General features: G+C 35.7%; 1 protein-coding gene across 2 annotated transcripts in view; it reads left to right on the top strand.

Annotated features, from left to right (window-relative positions):
- The first annotated feature begins 4 nt into the window (after positions 1-4).
- Positions 5-22,869, top strand: part of LOC136029273 (WW domain-binding protein 11-like) — a 48,146-nt gene continuing 25,281 nt past the window's right edge. Inside the window, exons 1-3 of one of the 2 annotated variants that reach the window (XM_065707525.1) lie at positions 7-95; positions 8,217-8,369; positions 11,677-12,080. In XM_065707525.1, the coding sequence (XP_065563597.1) occupies positions 11,707-12,080 (374 nt within the window). In that variant the 5' untranslated portion in view covers positions 7-95; positions 8,217-8,369; positions 11,677-11,706. Of the gene's footprint in view, positions 96-8,216; positions 8,370-11,676; positions 12,081-22,869 lie in introns of both variants that reach the window. The other variant, XM_065707524.1, reaches the window with a different exon arrangement.

The raw sequence follows: 22,869 nt of genomic DNA, 5'->3' as shown, positions 1-22,869 counted from the left end.
AAATCATTTTAAGAAAGAAACCAAAGAAATATCCTACTCTGAAACCAACAAATCTGGAAACCTCTGAAATTTAAAATAAATTTGGCCAATAGCAGGTAGGATCGGTATATTTCTGAATGAAACTTTCAAGAACGTGTTTAGAGTCTAAATTTTACCCTAGAATGATAAAGGCCTATTCAGATATCACTCTCCACCCTCTCATTGTCCAAAATATATTTTCATCTTTGATGATAAATGTGGGTAGGCTTAATATTTTATTGATCCAATCTCAGTAAGGAGACGCTTAGGAATTATTTTAAAACTCTAGAAAAGCAACTTTTGCTATCTTGGAAAGGCGTTAGGGGTAAATTCTGCTATAGCTATTTTTGGCTAGCCATCTTGGAAAGGGGCTAAGTTAGGGAAATAGAACTTCCAGGGATGGGTATATAGGTTAATGTATGTTCCAGGAAGTTATTTCAAAGTACCTTGTGTCCCTCATCTTCTTCTACCTTTAGAGGGTCCTAAAATTTGCCTAGTACATGACAGGTGAACATAGCCTATTGAAATTTTGACAAAACAATATTTTACTTTAATTTTAAGATATTGTTTCTTTTTCTCTGGCTTTACTTCTGAAAATGTAATTCCTGTTATTTGTGTAGAATTTTAAGTAATATGAGTGTTTTTTTTCAAAATTTAGGGAATGTATTTGCATGTCTTAAAATTGGAGCAAAGTGATGAAGCTTAAAACAACTTTTTTGTGTTTCATTTAAGCAGAAGATCTATTTTGCAAGGTCTCACATTTATAACACAGTTTTTTAAAGGTCATCAAAGGTTAGGACCCTCTAGAGAGAGAATGAGTAGATATAGGTAGTCTACTTCAAAATACCTTCCTGGGACATGCTATAGCCTTTAGAACCATCCTTGAAAGTTTCATTTTCCTAACATGACCCCTTCCAAGATAAACTTGGCTAAAGTAGCTTGTCTAGAATTTTACATTCTTTTCTTCCTATAGTAACAGTTTAGCGGTTTGCCCCCTTAGAAAGAAACACTATAAAACTCTTTCAAGGTCCCAAGTGCCTTGGCTTTTTTAGAAACAGTGACAAGCACAGTGGAGGAGCTCAAAAACAACATTACCACTAGGATAGACAAAGGAGCATGTTGATGACTTGATGACAAGACTTGATCTTGTTGATGACAAGAGAAAAACAGGGCTGATAAATGTATTGTTTCAAAAGTCAAAAAACATGTTGGAGCAGCAATGCTTCCAGAAACATCCAAGATAAAATAGGCTATTTATCCTCACCTTGAAGACAAAGTTCACAGATTGTTCATTCAGGAAAAAGACAGAGATAGTAGGAAACTTAACCTAGTTGTATATGGTGTCTTGCTACAGCCAGGAATAAATAGCAACAAGGCATTCATTGAGAAACATCTTACAGAGTAGTATGATGTCTACATATATAAAAATAAGTTGTCTGTGTGTCAAGTGATGTCATGTTTGTGTGTTGACTGACATCATGTTTGTTGACTGAAGAAATCACAGACCAGGACATTGGGACACAAATAACAACTGGGACATAGGGAATATAAACAATGACCAGGACACTCAAAGAGAAAGTGACTGGGACACAAGGAATGTTTGATTAGCAATCACCATCAACAAAGCACCAGGACACAAATGACGACTGGGACACAGGGAATATAAATGACAACCAGGACACTCAAAGAGAAATTACACACCAGAACACAAATGACAACCAGGACAAAAATGATGACCGGGACACAGGGAATATAAATGATGACAGCAACACTCAAAGAGAAATTACAGACTGGGACACAAATGACAACTGGGACACAGGGAAACCACAACAATGGGGACACAGGGGGATATATAAATGACAATGGGGACACAGGGAATGTTCAATTAGCAATCACCATCAACAAAGCTCAAGGGCAATCATTAGAATAATGAGGTATGTATCTGAATACAGATTGTTTTTCCCATGGACAATTATATGTTGCATGTTCAAGAGTCAGTAAACCTGACAGTCTATTTATATGCACAGACAATGGGACAGCCAAGAATGTTGTATATTTGCAAGTTTTACATAGTTAAAAATATATATATATATATATATATATATATATATATATCCATATTTACAGGTGGGACACAGGGACACAATTACAATTGTGCATAATGACTTAAGTGGGAGGGGGACGTGAAGCGCCACCCCAACAGCTAGTTTTTAATATAAACATTAGTAATTTAAGATGCATAATAAGCCAATCACCACCTGTCAATAAGTCCAAAGACACCCAGCACATGAAAGCCTAAATCCAACCAATAATGACAGATGTGTAGCAGTTTCCTGTCCATTGAAGATGAGCTGCTTCAAAATATCTACCACTACAAAAGGAAGTACCTAACACAAAAAGGAAGCAAGCAAGTCTAGATTTTTCTTCTCTAATTGCAAATATAGACCAACTTCCAAACAAAATCAACAAGCTAAAATCTATGATTTACATAAATAACTATGATGTTATACTCTTTACTGAGGTCTATCCCAAGAACTCAAGAAACCAGCTCCTAGACTCACATGCTAATATGCAAGGCAACCAAACTATATCCAATCTGTCATCCTGTCATTGCTGTGGTGGAACACTTGCATTAGTCAAATCCATGTATTTTGTCACCCATATTGATCATTCTAGTGGATGCTGCTATGCTGAAACTGTATTCTTCAATATTTCAGTTCTAGAGAATAAAAACCATCCCACTGTCAGAATTGGCTGTGTATACAGAAGCCCATCATCACCTTCACCTGAGCAAACAGATGCAAAGCTAGCTGAGCTCATTTGGAATATAGAAGACACCCATAAGGGTGTCTGCTATATTCCTTCAAATCCTTCAAAGAAATACTACTAGGCAAAGCTGAACAGTACACTTCAAGCAAGCTCCTTCCAAAACCATGAATATTACTGACAATGAAGAAAGATATTAAGAAGGAAATCAACAGAAAATGGAAGAAGTACAAGAAGCATCCATCCCCAGAAAACAAAGGAAACATCTCAAATAGCAGGAAGAATCTTAAAAATTTGACATGCAATTTGTATACAAGCTTTGAATGTGAACTTGCAGATAAGCTAAGACAAACTCAGAGAAATTCTGTTGATATGTCTCCAGCCAAGACCATAACAGATGAGGCATCAGTAAACTGGTAACAGAGGAAGGTGAAGTCTTTTGAATCTTCATCTGACTTGCATGCAGAGAGGTGCTGTTCAAATTCTATTTTCAATTTTATTTACATGTAGTGGCGTTGTTTGACATTTGTGTATCTAATCTATGATTTCGTTTTAAAAATATGAACTTGAGGATTATTTTGGATATTGAATCTCTGCACAGCAGGTAGAGAATTTCTGTGGTTTTTACCCTGGATGAAGACAAGTTGGTTGGGTTTGAGGTAGCCCTTCTCCCAATCAGCCTAGTACACAGCACCTAGTTTTTTCCAAGTTAATTATGACTAAATATTACTGCCCTGATTGTAGAAACCCAGCAACTAGTGGGACAGTTCAGTGCACCAAATGCAGTCAATGGTGGCATCCTAAGTGTGCAAGGATCACGCTTGGAGCAAGAGAGAAACTACTGGTATGGTTGTGATTAAATTGTGACTTCCCCACTTAAAACACACCCATAGTCACACCAAGGAATTCTAATCCCAAAACTAAGACAGTAACTAGGCCCAGCAGTGAGGATAAAACTCCATGCACGAATTGTTCTGAATATGTTAATGAAGTCTCAGCTTTAACTAACAGATGTTCCGTTCTTGAGAATCAACTCTCAGCTATTCAAAATGAACTATTACCCCTAAGAAATTACCCCCGAATCACTCCAATCTGATTTACATAACCTTCAGAACTTAAGTGATGAAAAACAACAATTATTGACACCCTAATGATGCAGTTAAATCAGTTGGGAATCCTTTCACTCACGCCACCCGTGAAATTACGCTTGTCTCCCTTCAGCTCCAAAATGAATATTTCTATACAAGTCCCAAACAATCAGATTTGTAACTCATTAAGTGACATAAAAAAGTGCATGCAGTGTGAGAATGATCATCAATGACAAGATTCAGGAAAGTGTTAAATTAGCTGATGTAAGATTAACTGATGAGAATAAGTTTCATAACATTCAACCGACTGAAGATGAACCATTAATTGTTTTCAAGAAAATAGTTCAACAAAAAGTTAAGCACAAGCCCTTAACCAGTAAAGGAAGTAAGATTATATGCAGTTTTTTTATGAAAGAGGCTCCCAAATTTAACAAGATTTGTCGTTATTTTAATGAAAGTGGTTTCTGTGAGCACAGAAAAAAGTGTCGTTTTTTACATATGTGTCCGCGTTTTATATCGAAAGCTTGCAGTAATAATGAGTGTAATTTTGACCACGTTGATTTATATTGTATTTTATCATGTACTGAAAAAGAATGTGTTTTCGCGCATGCGTGTTGCAGTACATCAAAAAGACATAGCTCCAGTCATACCAATTGATAGGAAAATGCTTTTCTGGATCCAAACCTGGCATCAAAAAACTTAATTGGATGGGGTTACGAATTCAAAAACATCGCGATTACACCTTTTGCAGACCCTCATGGCCCCCCTTACCAACAATCCCTCCTGTAAATCAACATACCCCTAACCAAGCATGTATTGTGCCTTCTTGGTTGGTCAGAATGTTTTTCCTGGATCTGCTACCTCAGCAACATCAACTTTTCTATCCCCCACAAAAGATAATGTCCCCAAGCCCCCCGGCAGTGTTTCAAATCCCTGTACCGCCCCCCTCCTGTCCACCCTCACAGCCCCTACTGGCGAGGACACAATTTCTTTTGTTTCAGCTGAAATTCCAGTGCTGAATAAATTTGAGCCCCTGGTTGGTGTGGGTAACCCTGATGACAGCCCCGCCCACCAGGGAAATAACATATTCTTACAAAGACCTACAATGAGAACATCAAACACCACTAAGGTAAAGTATTATAATTCTGATGTTTTTTACTTCCCTAGTTTTATTTACGCAAATGCTGAAAGTTTAAATTTTGATAAAGTGGCTGAGTTAGAAAGTCTAGCTCAGGCAACAAAGGCATCTGTCCTAATGGTTTCTGAAGTTCATTGACAAATCCCAGAACTCCTGAATATAGGTGGTTTTGACGAGTTGATAAAAATACGACCTGATGACCATCCACTGGGGAAAAAAGGTGGCAGAGTCCTTATTTATGCCCATGAAATTTTAAAAGCAGATAGACTTGATGTCCCTTTTTTAACTGAGTACGATGAAATAATGTGGGTCATTCTAAAACCACGATGTCTCCCCCAGAAATTCCCCAAGGTACCCTCTTGGGACCACTTTTGTTTTTTGTCATAATAAATGATTTGCCAACAACACTGGATGACCCCTGGAAGAACGTCGACGATCTGTTGCTCATTGAATGTTGTCAAAAAATCCTACCAAGCAGAGCAGGTTCATTAATGAAAGATATATGTCAAGAGGCAAAGGTGGACAAAATGACTGTCAACTTTGATAAATCTGTAATTTTAACATTTTCTTTTTTAAAATCTGCGCCAGTTTTTAATCCACCTATTCCCAGCGCCAGTCGCGTGACCGAAATTAAACTGCTCGGCGTTCATATCACTTCGGATCTGAAGTGGAATAAACATGTTGATGCCATGTTAGAAAAAGCTAATTTGGCCATCAGGTCTCTGAAGTTGTTGGCTTGCTATGGAATCCCTGCACCACACCTCCTACACATCTATTTCTTTTTTATATGTTCCACACTTGAATACTGTTGCCCTGTATGGCATTTTGGGCTGACTAGGGAATAGTCAGACCGGGTTGAGAGGGTGCAATACTGTGCCCTCCTAGTAATCTCAAAAGCCCCAAAAATACTGTACATATCCCTCCTTAATCAGTTTCAACTTCAAACCCTTCAATCTCGTCATTTAAAACTAGCCCTATCCTTTGGCAATAAAATTTTGTCCAGCCCTATGCACCAAAATATCCTCCCACCCCAACATCAACCAGCACAGTTAAGGCCACTCAGGGCCGTTGCAGAGCCTGTACCAAAACTTCAACCTGTGACTGTGTCACATGCTCATTATGAGCTTAGTTTTGTGCCCTTGTTTGTTAAGTTTTTTAATGCTGGGTTGACTTTTTAATCTGGATTATTGTTGTTAATTGTATATATTATAATTTTGTGTATACTTGTTGACTTATTTTCGTGTATATGTGACAATTATTGTGTTGCGAGAGCAACACTTTGGTTTTGTTGTGGTTTTTTTTTTTTTTCCTAGCACCCCAATTTCAGCTTATTGCTAGAAAGTGGTAAGGGCCTAACCTCTGCGGTTTTTACGGAAAGTGTGGACCTTCGGCCGGATTGATGAATATGACTTTACATTTTGGAAAGCTTTGTAGAACTCTTGCCTGGGGCCAAAAAAGATGGTTTTTGCTTGTCCTTGAGCCAGAGCCTATAGTGTGTGAAGTGAAGAGGAGTTGTATAGCCTATGTCAGAGAGGACTATCTGAAGTTATTCAGCCAAGCTTTCGTTTCATCAAACCATGTTTCTGCTTTCGAGTGGAAAGCTCCGTTCTAGCAGGCAAGCAGGCAGGCACCAGTTTCAAATTGAAGATAGACTAAAATCTATAAGTGTTAAATATATGCGACAGTTACCCTGTCCCACAGCCAATATATCTTCTTTGAGTGATAAATAGAAAAACTTAGAGAAGCAAAAAAGCGGCATTTTCCCACGGGTCCAAAAGTGCTGCCGTGATTTCGGCTGAGTCTATCATTCGGTTTTTCGCACTTGGGATTGCGGTAGAGAAATGGTATCAGATGTGCCTCTTAAACTTTAAAAGTTCTCTCATTGCTAAAGAAATTAGAGTTTATCCTTTGCTCCTTTCTAAGCGATGAGGTTAGAAAGTTGGCCTACGGCAAAAAAGTCAACTTTTGAACTAAGACAGATAGATTTTTTTTTTCGACGGCAGTCGATAGCTTTTGATGAGCTGATTAAAGTATATGTCATCCATTTTTTTGTACAAAAATTCCTTCATGAGATATACCAGTTTGAAAGTTTAAAGGGGCTGACAACTTCAGTAGTAAGGTACACACTGAAACCAAAAATAGGCCAATACCAATTGTGAGACATATAGGGGAGTTGTAAGCAACAGTCGGCTGTTAGCTCATAATCATCATCGGTAATGAGGGGTTCGCAACTCTTACTAGTTGGTGTACCTATTTTTTGTTTCCATTGTATTTGATGGTAAGACCAATTTGGTTCCAATGGTAAGACATGTAGGGGACTTGTAAGTAATAATCGGCTGTAAGGCTACAATAATCTTTAGCAATGAGGAGTTTGCAACTTCTGCGAGTTGGTGTACCTAGTATGTATTTTAGCATCCTTACAGATTAACAACTTCAGCGTTTAGTCGCAGCGAGGAAACAAAACCAAAGTGTTGCTCTCACAACACTTTATTCGGCGAAGCCGAGCAAAGGTTGCCGCAACAACTCACGTTGCCCATGCAACGTAGATCTAGTTATTGTTAATTGTATATATTATAATTTTGTGAATGTCAATTTTGACTTGTTGACGAATTTTTGTGTGTGTATGACAATAAAAACTAATAATCGGGTCTGTCCGTCGCATGTTTTTTAATTAAAATGAATTTGAATTGAATTTGAAGAGATAGCTGACATTAACACGCTTCCAAACTCACTAAATCAGCAATTTGTTTCTGTTTTTTATTACTGAACCCAATGGTCCTTTACCTCCTTCACCAGAATACATTGTAAAAACCCCAATGGATAACATCACTCTATTGCTCACACAGGTTCTCAGACGTTTACAGATGTTAGATAATTAATAACTAGTTATCTCCACTTAAAGTCCAGCTTGAACACCTTATTCAGCAATTTGGAAAATCTATCCTAGCCAATAAGAGCCACCAATAACTACTACCCAAACCAGCCTCTCCCAATAGCTGAACTCGGTTACAAAATAAACTTGTACCCCCTAAAGTACAAACTAATCATTACGCCAACTCATTTGTGCCTTTCTTCACATCAATTTTTAATGCTGGGTTGTAGTGTGTGATTTTTGTTTAAATGTATGATTTTTGTGAAAAAAACTGAATTTAGCTATGCTATGATAGTTTTTAAATATACCGATCTCTCTCTCTCTTTCTCTCTAGTCACTAAGACCTGATAACCTACATCCCAGGCTATTAAAAGAAACTACAGCAGTCATAGCAGAACCACTTGGGAAATTTTCCAGAAATCAATTATTTCTAGAGAGCTGCCAGCAGACTGGAAAATAGCCAACATTACACCAGTTTTCAAGAAAGGTAACCTATCAAAGCCTGAAAATTATCAGCCTATTAGCCAGTCCTCAGTTTACATGAGCTCAGTTGAGCTTATGTAATTAGGTAGGATATGTAAGATGTTGAAATCCTTTATGTATTTAGTTGCATGATGCTGCACTGATTCTAGAATTGATATATCACCCTTATTTGCTGGATTGGCAACACACATTCCAATTTCAGTCTGATCAGGCCCTTTAAGAGCTTGATGATCACAGCTGGAGATTTACTGCAAAATTTTAGTTTTTTTATAAACCAAAATTTTAGTTGGTACTGACTACTACAGACTGTGCATGAAAATTAAACTTGAACTTATCATCAACCAAGACTCCCAAATCTTCTTCACCATGACTACATATGAGTCGCTGTTTTGAACCATTGCTGGATTCTATAAAATACTGGCACAGAGGGTTATTTGCTCCAAAATGAATGACTGCATTTCTGGATTAAATTCAAGCTGTCAGGATTTTGCCCACTTTGACAATGCATCAAGATCAGCCTGGATGGCTATGGCACATTAAGGGTAATGAGCAGGAGCAATTATTTTGGAATTATCTGCAAATGATAAAATTTTATTCTCTGTGATTCAAGGTGCATTGTTCATGAAAATATTAAACATAGTTGGACCTAGAACTGCTCCTTGGAGTACTCAACTTTTTACATCTGAGAAGAAGGTTGATCTATTGTCTCCAAATACTTTTACCACCTGCTTTCTATTGGTAAGAAATCGCATTATCTAGTTTACATTGTTATCAAGGATGCCCATTGCATAGAGTTTAGTCTCATGTGGCAAACTTTATCAAATGCTTTGGCTAGATCCAGTAATAATAGGTCAACAGGAGATCCCTGATCCATAAGTTTTGAGAAATGCTTGTATGGGTCAGTGAGGTTAGTGTCAACTGATTGATTGGGACAAAATCCATGTCGACTAAGTGATAGTAGATTATTGGTATTTAAATGATCCATAATGGCTGAATTGAATATACCTTCAAGTAGTTTCCCAATTGCCAAGGTAAGACTAATTGGTCAGTAATTACTAGCTTCATTTCTATTGCTCCCTTTGATTACAGATGTGATGTAATTATCCTCCCAATCTTGCAGAATATATTTATTTAGTTTTTCCCGGATCACTACATTGGGGGGAGTTGGAGAGGAGAACCTAAAATCTTGGAAGACACTAGGAGTGGTGGGATCAGGATGACACTTGGTAGGAAAAATAAGCACAAGTCCTGGATACATAATTGACATAACTGGAACAAATTTCGCTCTCTTTGCAGGAGTCGGGGCAAGGGTTAATTCTAAAAGATTAAAAAAAAATGAGGTATTTTCAACTTACAAAGGAGTGACTGGATCTTAATGAAATTTCATACTAAACCAGATCATAGTGACCGGGTCTTGATAAAATTTCATATTTTTTTTATTAAAAAGATCTCATAACTCAGATCTCTTATTTTAAACCCCTACCGGATCCAGTGTCATTGGAAAGAGTTGGCGGCGTTGTGGAAATCTTGGAAAATGCTTAGAGTGGAGAGATCACGATGAAACTTGGTGGGAAGAATAAGCAGAATTCCTAGATACATGATTTACATAACTGGAACAGATTCGTTCTCTTTGGGGGAATTTGGGGAAGGATTAATTCTGAAAAATTAGAAAAAATGAGGTATTTTTAGCTTACAAAGGAGTGATAAGATCTTAATGAAATTGTCATTGGGGGGAGCAGAAATCTTGGAAAACGCTTAGAGTGGAGAGATCAGGATGAAACTTTGGTGGGTAGAATAAGAAAATGTCATAGATACTTGATTAGCGTAACCGGACTGGATCCAATCTCTCTAGGCGAGTTATGGGAGGGGGTCCAGTGCTTTGATTAGTTTGGTGGTTATGGACATGCTGGGACAATGAAATTAGTAGGCGTGTCTGAGAACTGCATAAATCGACTTGATAAAGTCGTTCTCCCCCCGATTTGACCATGGGGGGGGGGGGCTGAAGGGAGAGGAAAAATTAGAAAAAATGAGGTATTTTTAACATACGAGTGGGTCATCAGATCTTAATGAATCAAGATTAAAATCCCAACCGGCATTAAGCCTCTGATTTTCCTTTTAAATTAATTTATTGATTCTTAGAATTTTACTAGTTGCTTTCTGGTTTCTGCGAACTGTTTTCTTAGAATCTAGGCCCATTGACCTACTTAATATACAGGAGATTGAAATAACCAACAATAATAATATTTCCTTGATGCTTTATTTTGTTGTCCATTAATGTACTAGCAGCAAGAAGGGACAGCTGAAGGCTAAGAGAACTGGGATTTCTGTACATGCAACCTATATGAAAGGTCCTAAAAGGTATGAGAACTGAAAACCACACATGATCATCATACAGCTCATAGTCTGAATTAATATCAATGTCTCCTAACGTAACAGAGCTTCAAATATATACAGCTATTCCTCTTCTTCCTATATTAGATAAGTTGGTGACCAAAGTATAATCAGGAATCTGGATTTGAATGTCCCCAAGAGGGGATTTAGTCCACTTAGGTTTTATCTTGTAAAAAGCATAAACACATGCTTTTTCTGTCAAGAGTGTATATTTTATTTCATGGAATTTTGACATTAAACAATCTATTACTAAAGACAACTTTTAGACCAATGCTTATAACTTTAATTCTTGCTTTGCGTGTCATTATTTGGGTTAATAGATACTTCAGATGGTGTAAATTTGTATTATTCATGGTTTCAAAAGGAGAAAAATAGGGATGAGTTGGCAAAGTGGTTTCCTTGCCACTGTCCCTTCTCACAGGTATGATTTAACCGAGTGGCCTATCCAAGATTTCTAAAAGGAGGTTTTGGATTAAATTTTAGCAAATACCGAAATTTCTAGTGCTTCTAACCTTCTACCTTTAGTGCTTCTAAACTTCTAACCTACGCTGCAACAGGGAAATAGCCAGAATTTCATAAATAGTGGGAGAGAAATCCACAAAGTGGCAGGACTAATTGTAATTTGCCATAAAATTATTTACCATAAAAGGTAATCTATGAGGTTTCACAATAATTTGTGGTTTTTATTTGCTTGTACATTAAATCCAAAACATCAGTAAATTGTCTTTTATACTTTTCTCCTCTTTTTTATTTATGTATCTTTTTATTTTTTTTACTTGCTTAGTTTTACTCACTTTTGGGTAGTCTATATTCAAGACTCCACATTAGTTCCGCCTGTCCAGCATCTACTCATGGCACATGCCTTATTTGTTTTCCTTTGCTGGTTCAGGTATTGACTGTGATGTCTTTTGGATTTTCAGGTTTTCAATACAACTTAAAAAAGCTTCAAAATGGGCCGGAGAAATATTAATACCACCAAAAGTGGGAAATTCATGAACCCTACTGACCAGGCTCGCAAAGAGGCAAGAAAACGAGAATTGAAGAAAAATAAGAAACAGCGAATGCTTGTACGTACTGCAGTATTGAAAGGCAAAGATCCAAGTGAAATTTTTCTAGAACTAGAAAAGATTGACTTAATGGAGTTTAATCCTGACCAACCTCCACCATTGAACGACAAAGTTTTGAAGGAGAAGAGGAAGAAATTGAAGGAGACTCTTGAAAGAGTTTATAAACTTTATGAAAAAGATGATCAAGAGTTTTTCTTAAGAATGAAGAAAATGGAGGGGGATTATGTAAAGCGAAGAGACCAGATAGTTGCATACAGGTAATTAGTATTAATTATAATTAGTATTAATTTGATGGCGTCTGAGGTAAGAGCTAAACTGGCTGTGTTTATGATGACCAGCGTGATCATAATTTATTATGATTGTTCATAGGGTGTTTTTCCTTTCCTTTTCTGTCCTCTGTCTATCTTTCTGTCTTCTGTCCTCTATTTTAAAAATAACAGGATAAGCAATAGGGAATTTATCAAAGACAATGAAGTCTTTTAAAACTTTAAATTAATATTTTCGCTCTATGTCCAAGGGTTATCCTCAGGAAAGCACATATATAAACGAAATAAGACTTACAATAAGGTACAATCATTAAAACAAAAATTAAAAACAATCCCAGGATCATTGGCTCAATGTAATTCAATCGGGACTAAAGAGAAAACACACGAAACGAGGCAATTATCATGAACTCTGCCCTCTATCCAACTTCAAACATGAATAAAATTCTCCACTTTACATTCCAGAAAATAAATATTTTTAGTCTGGATGGGACTAAAATAATGCTTGAAGAACATTTTTCAGGGCCATGCCATTCTTACTCAGCAATAGCACCGTCTTTTAATGAATCTAAGACTAAGATTAAACATATAGAAGAGGTAGCATGATGTGCTCTTTTCTTTCTTTTTTCTTCCTCTTTTTCTCCCTCCACCAGGCAAACTCTTTGTCTAGTCAAAATAACTACCAGAACATAATTTGCACTTTACTGAAAAAAAAGACAGACATATACTGATATTTATTTCTTAAACTTTTGGCAATTTTTATTTATGAAAGTAAAAAAAGTGAAAACATTTAAAACATATTTTGTTTTCAATAAAGTGCAAGTTATTTTCTGGTCTTGTGAAGGGACGTGGGTTTCGAACCCTACTTATGTTAATTTTTGCTCATTTTGAGTTTGACTCGGCTGTTTATTGTAATTTCTGTTCGTTTTGAGTTTCATTTATGTATTGATAGTGATTTGTGGTAGTTTTACGCTTAGAATATAATTTGACTTTATTTCTGCTCATTTTTGGCTTAATGGAGCACTTTACTTTGCTTTGAAAACTTGTTTTGTGGAAAAAGCTTTTAAAATTAATTTCTGTTTGTCTTATTGGCATAGTCTTTTGCATGGAAAAACAAATATTTAATTTCTTTTTAGTTTTTCTAGAAGAATCCTTAGTTAGGGTTGTTATTTTTGTGTTGGAGGATCTTTTTCTACAATTTTTAATCCTGACCCAAATAGTATTTTCTAATTTTATTACTCCTGAAGTTGACTTGAAAAATAAAACTTACTATCATTCTAAAAAGGATTTATAACTCTCTGTAACAACCTGGATACACTTACTTTTTATTTATTTATTAGTTTTTATGACTTTATTTCTGCTCATTTTTGGCTTAATGGAGCACTTTACCTTGCTTTGAAAACTTGTTTTTTGGAAAAAGTAGCATTAGGATGCAAATCTTTTATTTTGGTTAGTTCAACATCCCTCACAACAAGGCCTATTAGTTTGAACTTCACACACCAAAATTTCTTTAAAATTTCTCCTTCATACCCTTACTACTACTGCTACGGCTAGCAAATCACCCCAGCAACAAGCCGCCTGAGACCAACACATCTACGCACGCTTCTACTCAATCCCAATCTATTCAAAGCCTCCCTCTTCACACCCTCACAGGAAGTTCCCATTTACTTTTAATCTTTCTGTATGACATCCTCCACCCCAGACGGGGACGACCTGCTTTCAGTCTAGCCCTAGACGGTTGGCCGAAAAAGACAATCTTTGGCAATCTGTCATCCTTAATCTGCAGAACATGCCTTAGCCATCTCAAACTTTCTTTCATTATAGCCCTAGGAAGCGGGACTGAACCACATTTTTCATACAGCCTGCTGTTTGACATACAGTCAGTCAGCCGGGTACCCAAAAATAGGCAATTTTTCTCGAAACATCTAGTAAATTTTCATCCGCTTTTTGGAGCGCTCGTGCTTCAGAGCCATATTTGACCACTGTCATCACTGTACATTCCAATATTCTAATCTTGGTTTGCAGACTTATCTTCCTATTCTTCCAAACTTTTTTTTAACTGTGAATAACACTGATCCTTCGCTATTCTACTTTTAACATTTTCACTGCTCCCACCATAATTACTAATAGTACTACCAAGGTAAGTGAAGCTGCCGACTCCGTTACCGACGTCACCTTTTCATCTTCACTTGTTCTTAGCCTCAGTGACTTAGTCTTCTGAAAATAAATTTCCAAACCTTTTCTAACATCCTTAACTCACGAAACCTCTAAAAGTTCATTCATTTTGCTCACACTTTCTGCTTATCCCCTGCTTAACCCCTGCTTTAATACAAAACCAGCAGCTAACCTCATTTCCTATCTTAACCGCAGCTGTATTATTCTCGTACATAGCACTAATCACTTTAATGTAATTGTATACCATACAAGAATAACACCTTTGCTAAAGCTCTTCTATCAACAAAATCGAACGCTTGCTCATAAATTATAAAACTGAGGACCAAAGGTATTTGACAACTAAGGAACTTCTCAATTATTATCCTAAGAGTGAAAATTTGGTCGACACATCCTCTATCTTTTCTAACACCACAGCTTCTCTTAAAACTTAGTCTGCAGCCTCTTTCAGTCTAGAAAGTATCATTTTACTCTTTAATTTACTACCTACTGAAACCAGACTAATGCCTCGATAATTACGACACTCACTCTTATCACCTTTCTTATACAGTAGTTCAATTAAGGTTGTTCTAAAATCGTTAGGTAGTTTGCCTTTTTCAAAAGTCAATTCATAATCTTCAGCGACCTATTTCTAACCGCTGAGCCACCATATTTAAGAAACTCATTTACCACACTATCAGAATCTGGAGCCTTGTTATTTTTTAATCCTTTTACTACTGTCGCCAATACTTCCTCACAAAACAAATCTTCCTTCATATCCAATGTGGAAAATGTCACAAATTCTCAAAATTTTCCGCCCATCTCTCTTAAACTCTTTCCTTGTCGCTAATTGTGGTCCCATTCCTGTCTTTAACTCGGACAAGTCCTGATTGACTACTCCCTTTCAATATATTAACATGCCAATACAATATTTTACTATTACGTCGTCTAGCTGCATCTTCTGGATCCTAGGCAATTTTATCCATGGCCTCCACTTCACACTTCCTTCGTTCATCCTTTAGTGCTTTCTCCACTTTCGTTACAATCCTTTTGTTTTCATATGATCTATCACTCAGATAATTCTTGTATAAATCCCTTCTCCTCTATATTAAACATATAGCTTTTTCACTAATATTCTTGACAAATTGTTTTTCTAAAATACTTCCAACCATCTTCCACATTGTCAAATTTTAAACTCTCAAGTTTAATACTAAACTGTTCCTGGAAAGTTTCTCTCAAATTCTAATTCTGGAGTCTTCCAACATCATAAATCCCCGGGAGGTAGTTACCCTTCCGAAATTTCAGCTTTAAATTAACCCTAGACGCTAGTAGATGGTGACCTTTACTTTCAACATCAATAACAGCACTCCTATATACCCTAGTATGTTGTATTGATCCTGCCAGTCTTCGGTTTACTATAACATAATCGATAAGATTTGCTGTCTTACCATCACGTCAATACCATGTCTTCTTATGGGCCATTTTATGACCAAACATTGTATTGATTATTACTAGATTGTTCCACCAACAAAATTGAAAATGTCTGTAGCCGTTACTGTTTTCTTTTCCTAAAACAAATTTACCTAGGCTAGAATACCATCTATCCCTATTTCTACCGACCTGGGTGTTAAAGTGTCCTAGTAATAACACCATATTTCTACCTATTTGCTCCTGCAACTGTAAGTAAAATTCACCTGAGTCACTAGTATCTCCATCAGTCGGTTCAACAGACATATACTACTATAACTTGTACCCTGAACTTTTTATTCATAAAATGAGCAATTAGTATTCTATTTTTAATACCTTCCCGGCCTAAACAAGACTTAGCAGCTTCCTTATTCACCATGAGCCCCATTTCCCATCTATGGACTCCATCCTTCCTGCCTGGGTAAACAAATTCTATATCACCTAATTTCGTGCTTCCTACCCCTGCGATATGAGTTTCTGAAACTCCTAGAAAGTCCAGTTCGAATCGTTGAATTTGACAACATATCTTCTCAAGTCTACACTGAAGCGCTTAAGCCGGCTTAAAACCGGACAGCAAGAAGTCCTTTGGACCTCCAGTATGAATGGAGGTTTTGTGCAATCCTGGGCCCATCTTGGTCACAACATGGTTTTCAGTGCTTGGCCATGGTCTTCTATCAACATGAGTCGAAATCCTGCACAGACAGTCCCAAGCCTATTACCTCCGACTCATTATATATTCATGCCTGTAATTATTATGCTACTGCGAGGCAGCAACCCATAGTAGATAAATTAGCTAGGAAGAGGTTGTCCAGCCCGAAAACGCTCGTCAAAACAGACCAGGCCCAGAAGAATTATTCATAATAAAAATTACGTGCGAGTGCTGTGTCGTTTCCTAGGCCATCATTTCCTCAAGAGGATAATTCCCTCGCCCTACCCTTAAGCATATTTGTAGTAGTAGTCACAGTAGTAGCATTGGTATTACTAGTAATAGTATTGAATAGCGGTAGTACTACTAGCAGCAGTAGTATTAACATATTGCAGATTGGTCAGTAGGACATCCATCTCATCAAGTCCGGGAAGTATCATCTTAATACTATTAGCCATTGCTATGACGTTGCTGATATTTCCCTTTGATAACCTTTATCTTCATATACTTCTTGAAATTTTCTTCTCAATGCTCATAACCTTATAATTGATTGCAATAGATGTAGTATTAGTAGTAGTAGTAGTTGTAGGGTCATTCCATGTCAATTCAACTAGGTCATGTAACCCACCTCTTTAGATCTTGATGAAACTTGGCAGAATTGTTGCATTTGCTATCCTATTGATAAATACCAAATTTTATTTCTCTATCTATTATAGTTCTTTTTCTACAAATTTTTTAATTTTCTTAATTTAACGTGACTTTGAGCCTCGGATTTCGTGTCTTGCAATGTAACTTGTAGCTTAAAAAATTCAAATCTTGAAAATTATTTGAGATATCACTATGAAACTTTGCATAATATTTAATTAATATATTTAAAATAAAGAAAAAATACATTCACTAAGCTATCTCAACTCCAAAAAATAATAAAAATATTATAATCAGAATTTTATTTTTATTTTTAAACCGTTGTCATGATTTACTAAAATTGCAATATCTCAGGTCTCAGACCTGGTAGAGTGTTCATATTTTTTTTACATACTCCTAGATACCTAGGCTAACAGATAAACAAAAAAGATATATGGCTTTTTCACATGTTTAGTTAATATTCCAAAAAGTAGAATATTATTAAGAAATTATAAATTTGCGGTTTACTTACATTTAATGAATGTGAAATAAAATAAAAACTGAAGTCTAAGAATCAATATCTTTTACAGCAATTATTATTTCTGCTTGTTATATTTTTTCCACTTCATCCATCACTCTTCTGTTTTTCTGATACACTCTTTTTTGAAGTAGTACATTCTGCCAGTGCTACTTGATTGCGGTGCATCAACTGTACTGATAATGTGCTCCAAAGGTATTATGCACAAATCTCTTCTTTGAGGCCAGTAAAAGCTGGCAGCAGGTCCTGTAGGGTGAAGAAAAAGAATTTCAGCATCTTTTTCTTCATGAAACACAGTTTCAACGAGTCCAAAGTACCACTTTCCATTCTAGTTTGCAGCCACATAATCGTTTAAAGATGGTTGAATGCAGACCCAATCCATAGCAGAATCAAAAGAGAACATTCGAGTAGGATTAGGACTATCAGTAGTCCTCCTTATTTCAATTTCATTTGTATTTAATGGTTTGAAATAATGGAAACTTCTAGTACTGGGAATAGTCTTGGTGGTTAAAAATCGTGACGCTAACTCCAATCTGAAAGCTTCAGCATTTTTTTGTCAATAAAGTGAAAGTTTATTTTTTCAATGTTGACTTTACAGAAGTCATAAACTCCAGTTGCTGTCTTGATTTGATTTTCATCTGAAAGTTGAAGGCTGGCTTTTCTCAAAATTCTCTTTACAGTTCCTTCCAAGCCATCACATATTGATTTCCCGTGGCTTGTTGCAAAGAATGAATGTTCGGCTTTCCTTCCAAAGTCTTCATGATGGTTTGTTAGGTTTTTGAAACTATTTCCATTTTTGTATTGACCAGCACAGCCTTCAGTGAAATAATGAACTTGGTTTATTTTGGGATGATTTTCTTTCAGCCATTTCGAAATTTCTTTTTGTATGTAATTCACAAAACAAGTGTCATGTTGTAAATCATCACTTATGAAACAATGGTTGGAAATTAAAACTATCATCCTTTTTCAAGTAGAGTCCAACTGGATGAATTTTTCATCTACCTCTGTTCCAGTGATAACTTTGAATTTTATTTTGAATGGTGTAAGGATAATTTTCAATGAAATCCATTATTACAATTGCTGTATTCAAAGGCGGATCTTCTTTCAGTTTTTTGAAAGTTTTAGACTGTGATTTTGAAATATATGAATGTGGGATTAGGTTTCCTACAGATTTGCTCAGTAAAGAAATAAAGCCTTCAACGCTGATTGATTGCTTAACCATTTCTGTCCTGTCAGTATTAACCCATTGGCTTATAATTATTTCTTCTTCTAAATCATAATCTTTGCTCAATTTTGCAGTTAAGTATTCAATCAGGGCATCATCAGACGGACAGTTGTTACAATGGCGTAGCATACACTCACTGTTGTCAACTTTACAAACCAACATCTTGATCAAATCTTCGTAACTTTCTTCAATTTTTACAGCATCTAGTAACAATTTCACATTCTGGTGTATGCTGGATACACATACTGTATGGGTACCCGCTGACCCAGCAAGGACACACCACTTTGGTCTTATACTGCAAAATTTCGAGAATCCTATTTTCAAGTCGGGGCATTTCCATTTAAAACAAGAGTAAAGCTCTCTTAAATTACTGAGAATAAGCCTTTTTTGAATATAAATATTTTTTTTAATGCTCACTTTATCTTTTGCTCCAGGTAAAACTCTTGAATTCTCATCATTTTGGTAAAAGTCTGTGACAAGTTTAACTATGTTTTCGGAGAGTGTGTTACCTTTTTTAGGGTCAGGGATACCTTTCTCTCATTTAAGCTTTCTTGCTTGTTTTACCATATATTCGGTCACCTGAAATTCTGTAGCAACTTTTTTCTGGCTCCAAGATTCTGGCACCAAAATCAGAATCTGGACTTTTTGGGATCTTCCAACAGACATAAGTTTTTCTTTTAAAAGCCCCACGAGCCTATCAAAATCTTCTGCTTTTTCGATAAAATTTCTTTCATCTTCTTTTTCATCTTCTGATATTTCAATGTCATAATCTAGAACTTTGGAGATTTTTTTCTTTACTTCTTTTGTTACTTTTTCAACTTTCCTTTTGTAATACAATCCCTTACTGTGTGATGGCAAATTATGAAGTTTAATTGGAGTTAAACCCAAATCATTTAAGGCTGCATTTGTTTGTGAAATGGAGACATTTCTAGATTCAAACGAATCCAATTCAATCATTAGTTCGTCATCAGATTCATTTTCAGTGATTTTAGTTTTTTCTTCATAGAAGTTTCGACATGAAGGGCTTATTTTTTGTCCAGGTTTAACAAAAATATTTTTTTCACACAATTGTTTTGAAAAACTTAAAGATACATTTCTTAGTGACTTTTTAATTGGCTTTCTGTGTTTTTTTTAATGGATCTATGCATACTGTTTGATATTTTTCAAATACACTCAGAAAGTAGTAGCTGTAATGGGAACAAACATTTTTAAATTCAATTAAATCGATTCCAGATCTAAGTTGAATTAATTCTTTTTCTTGTTCGGTTAATTCTGATACAGATTGTAATTTTTTGGAACGTGTAAGGTTTTTTGGAAGGGGAGTTAAGGGCTGACATGGTGGAAAGGAGTTCCACAAATGGGATATATGCCGACAGGTCGGAAAAGAGTTCCGTACCTGAGAAAATAGTAGATAATAAAAAAATCAAATAATTTTTGAAAAAGATCGAATAATAATGTGAAAATGCCATACATCTTTTTTGTTTATCTGTTAGCCTATGTATCTAGGAGTATGTAAAAAAAATATGAACACTCTACCAGGTCTGAGACCTGAGATATTGCAATTTTAGTAAATCCCAACAATGGTTTAAAAATAAATAAAAAATTCTGATTATAATATTTTTATTATTTTTTGGAGTTGAGATAGGTTAGTGAATGTATTTTTTCTTTATTTTAAATATATTAATTAAATATTATGCAAAGTTTCATGGTGATATCTCAAATAGTTTTCAAGATATTAATTTTTTAAGCTACAAGATACATTGCAAGATGCAAAATCCAAGGCCTAAAATCACGTTAAATTAAGAAAATTAAAGAATTTATAGAAAAAAAACTATAAGAGATAGAGAAATAAAATTTGGTATTTATCAATAGGATAGCAAATGCAATAATTGTGCCAAGTTTCATCAAAATCTAAAGAGGTCGGTTTCAAATTAATTATATACTGGGTGATTTGACATGGAATGACCCTGTAGTAATGTAGCAGTAACCATAGTATTTGCAGAAGTGTGCACATATTGCCTAATGATGAGATGATCTTCCCCTTGAAGTATTTTCTGGAAGTTCCAATTGAATATCCAAATCCGTTCCTGATATACTCTATTTTGATAGTGTGCATGCACATAGCGTCTTTTGATTTAGTTTAATTTTCCCTCAAGGTTGTAATGGAATGGTTTGGTAGTAGTAGTGGTGGTAATTGTAGTAGTATTGATAGCATGCAAATATCACTTTTTTAATCATTTCCTGAATCTGACTAGAAAATTCAATTGACCCATAAGGGTCACAATTGGATAGGTTTCTGCGTTGTAAGGCGGTCAAAATTGGACATATGACTAAAAACAAATGCTCTTAGTAGTTATTAAATAAATAAAAAACTGTTTTTTAACTGAAAGTAAGGAGCGACATTAAAAATTAAAACGAACAGAAATTACTCCGTATATGAAATGGGTTGTCCCCTCCTCAACGCCTCGCTCTTTACGCTAAAGTTTTGAATTGTTTTAAAAAGTAGAATTGTGGCAAAGACTCAAACTTTAGTGTAAAGAGCGAGGGATTGCGGAGGGGACAACCCATTTCATATACGGAGTAATTTCTGTTCGTTTTAATTTTTAATGTCGCTCCTTACTTTCAGTTAAAAAAAACTAGTTTTTTTTATTTAATTTCTGAACATTTTGAATTAATGTATGTTTGATTTTGGCTCTCCGCACATAAATTATTAAAACAAAATTTGCATATTAATTCTTTTTTTTTGGCTAAATGGCTTTCTCTTAGTTTTGATCAGACAATTTTGAGAAATAAGGGGTGGGGAAGGAGGCTTAGTTGCCCTCCAATTTTTTGGGTTACTTAAAAAGGCAACTAGAACTTTTAATTTTTAACGAACCTTTTTATTAGTAAAAAATATACGTAACTAAGAATTAACTTACGTAACAAACTTTTATATTCTTATATTTTTATTATGTGTACGAGGGGGTTTGTACCCTCGTTAATACCTCGCTCTTTACACTAAATCGTAAGTTTTGTCCCAATTTTTTAAGAATGACCCCTGAATCAGAAAGGCCGTAGAATTAATAATTGAAATTACTAAAAATACTTTAGCATAAAGAGCGAGGTATTTATTTCCTCCTAAATACCTCGCTCTTTATACTAAAGTATTTTTAGAACCCCTCATATGCGTAATAATCTATGTTCGTTTTAAGTTTCAGTACTACTCCTTACTTTCAGTTGAAAAAACGTTTTCATGTTTATTTTTTTATTGTTTTTTTTTATAGTAATGCTAGAAAATCCTGCGCCCTTTTCATTGAATTTTTCTTCCCCCATGACATGTTCCTCCAAGGAAAGATCCTCCCACATGGCCTCCTCCTCTCAACCCCACCCCCAAACCAAAGAAATCCCCCTGAAAACGTCTGTACACTTCCCAATAACTATTACTGTATGTAAACACTGGTCAAAGTTTGGAACTTGCAGCCCCTCCCTTGGGGATTGTGGGGGTAAAGTCATTCCCAAAGACATAGTTATTATGGTTTTTGACTATGCGGAACAAAATGGCTATCTCAAAATTTTGATCCGTTGACTTTGGGAAAAATAAGCGTGGGAGGGGGCCTATGTGCCCTCCAATTTTTTTGGTCACTTAAAAAGGGCACTAGAACTTTTCATTTCCGTTAGAATGAACCCTCTTGCCACATTCCAGGACCACTTGGTCGATACGATGATCCCCGGGGCAAAGAAAACAAAAACAAACAAACAAATTAACACGCACCCGTGATTTGTCTTCTGGCAAAAAATACGAAATTTTTATGATAGGAGCTTGACATTTTTGCTATAGGGTTCTCTGATACGCCGAATGCGATGGTGTGATTTTCGTTAAGATTCTATAACTTTTAGGGGGTGTTTCCCCCATTTTCCAAAATGAGGCAAATTTTCTCAGGCTCGTAACTTTTGATGACAAAGACTAAATTTGATGAAACTTATATATTTAAAATCAGCATGAAAATTCGATTCTTTGGATGTATCTTTTAGAGTCCTTTTTTTAGAGTTTCGTTTACTATTGAGCCGGATCGCTCCTTACTACAGTTCGTTACCACAAACTGTTTGATAAAACTTTTTCTTGCCTTCGTGTAAGTGTTACGTGTATTTATTT

The sequence above is a fragment of the Artemia franciscana genome, chromosome 7, assembly GCF_032884065.1.
Source record: "Artemia franciscana chromosome 7, ASM3288406v1, whole genome shotgun sequence".
NCBI classification, from domain to species: Eukaryota; Metazoa; Arthropoda; class Branchiopoda; order Anostraca; family Artemiidae; genus Artemia; species Artemia franciscana.
Note: the sequence above shows the minus strand (reverse complement) of the source record. Positions and strands in the feature narration are given on the sequence as shown.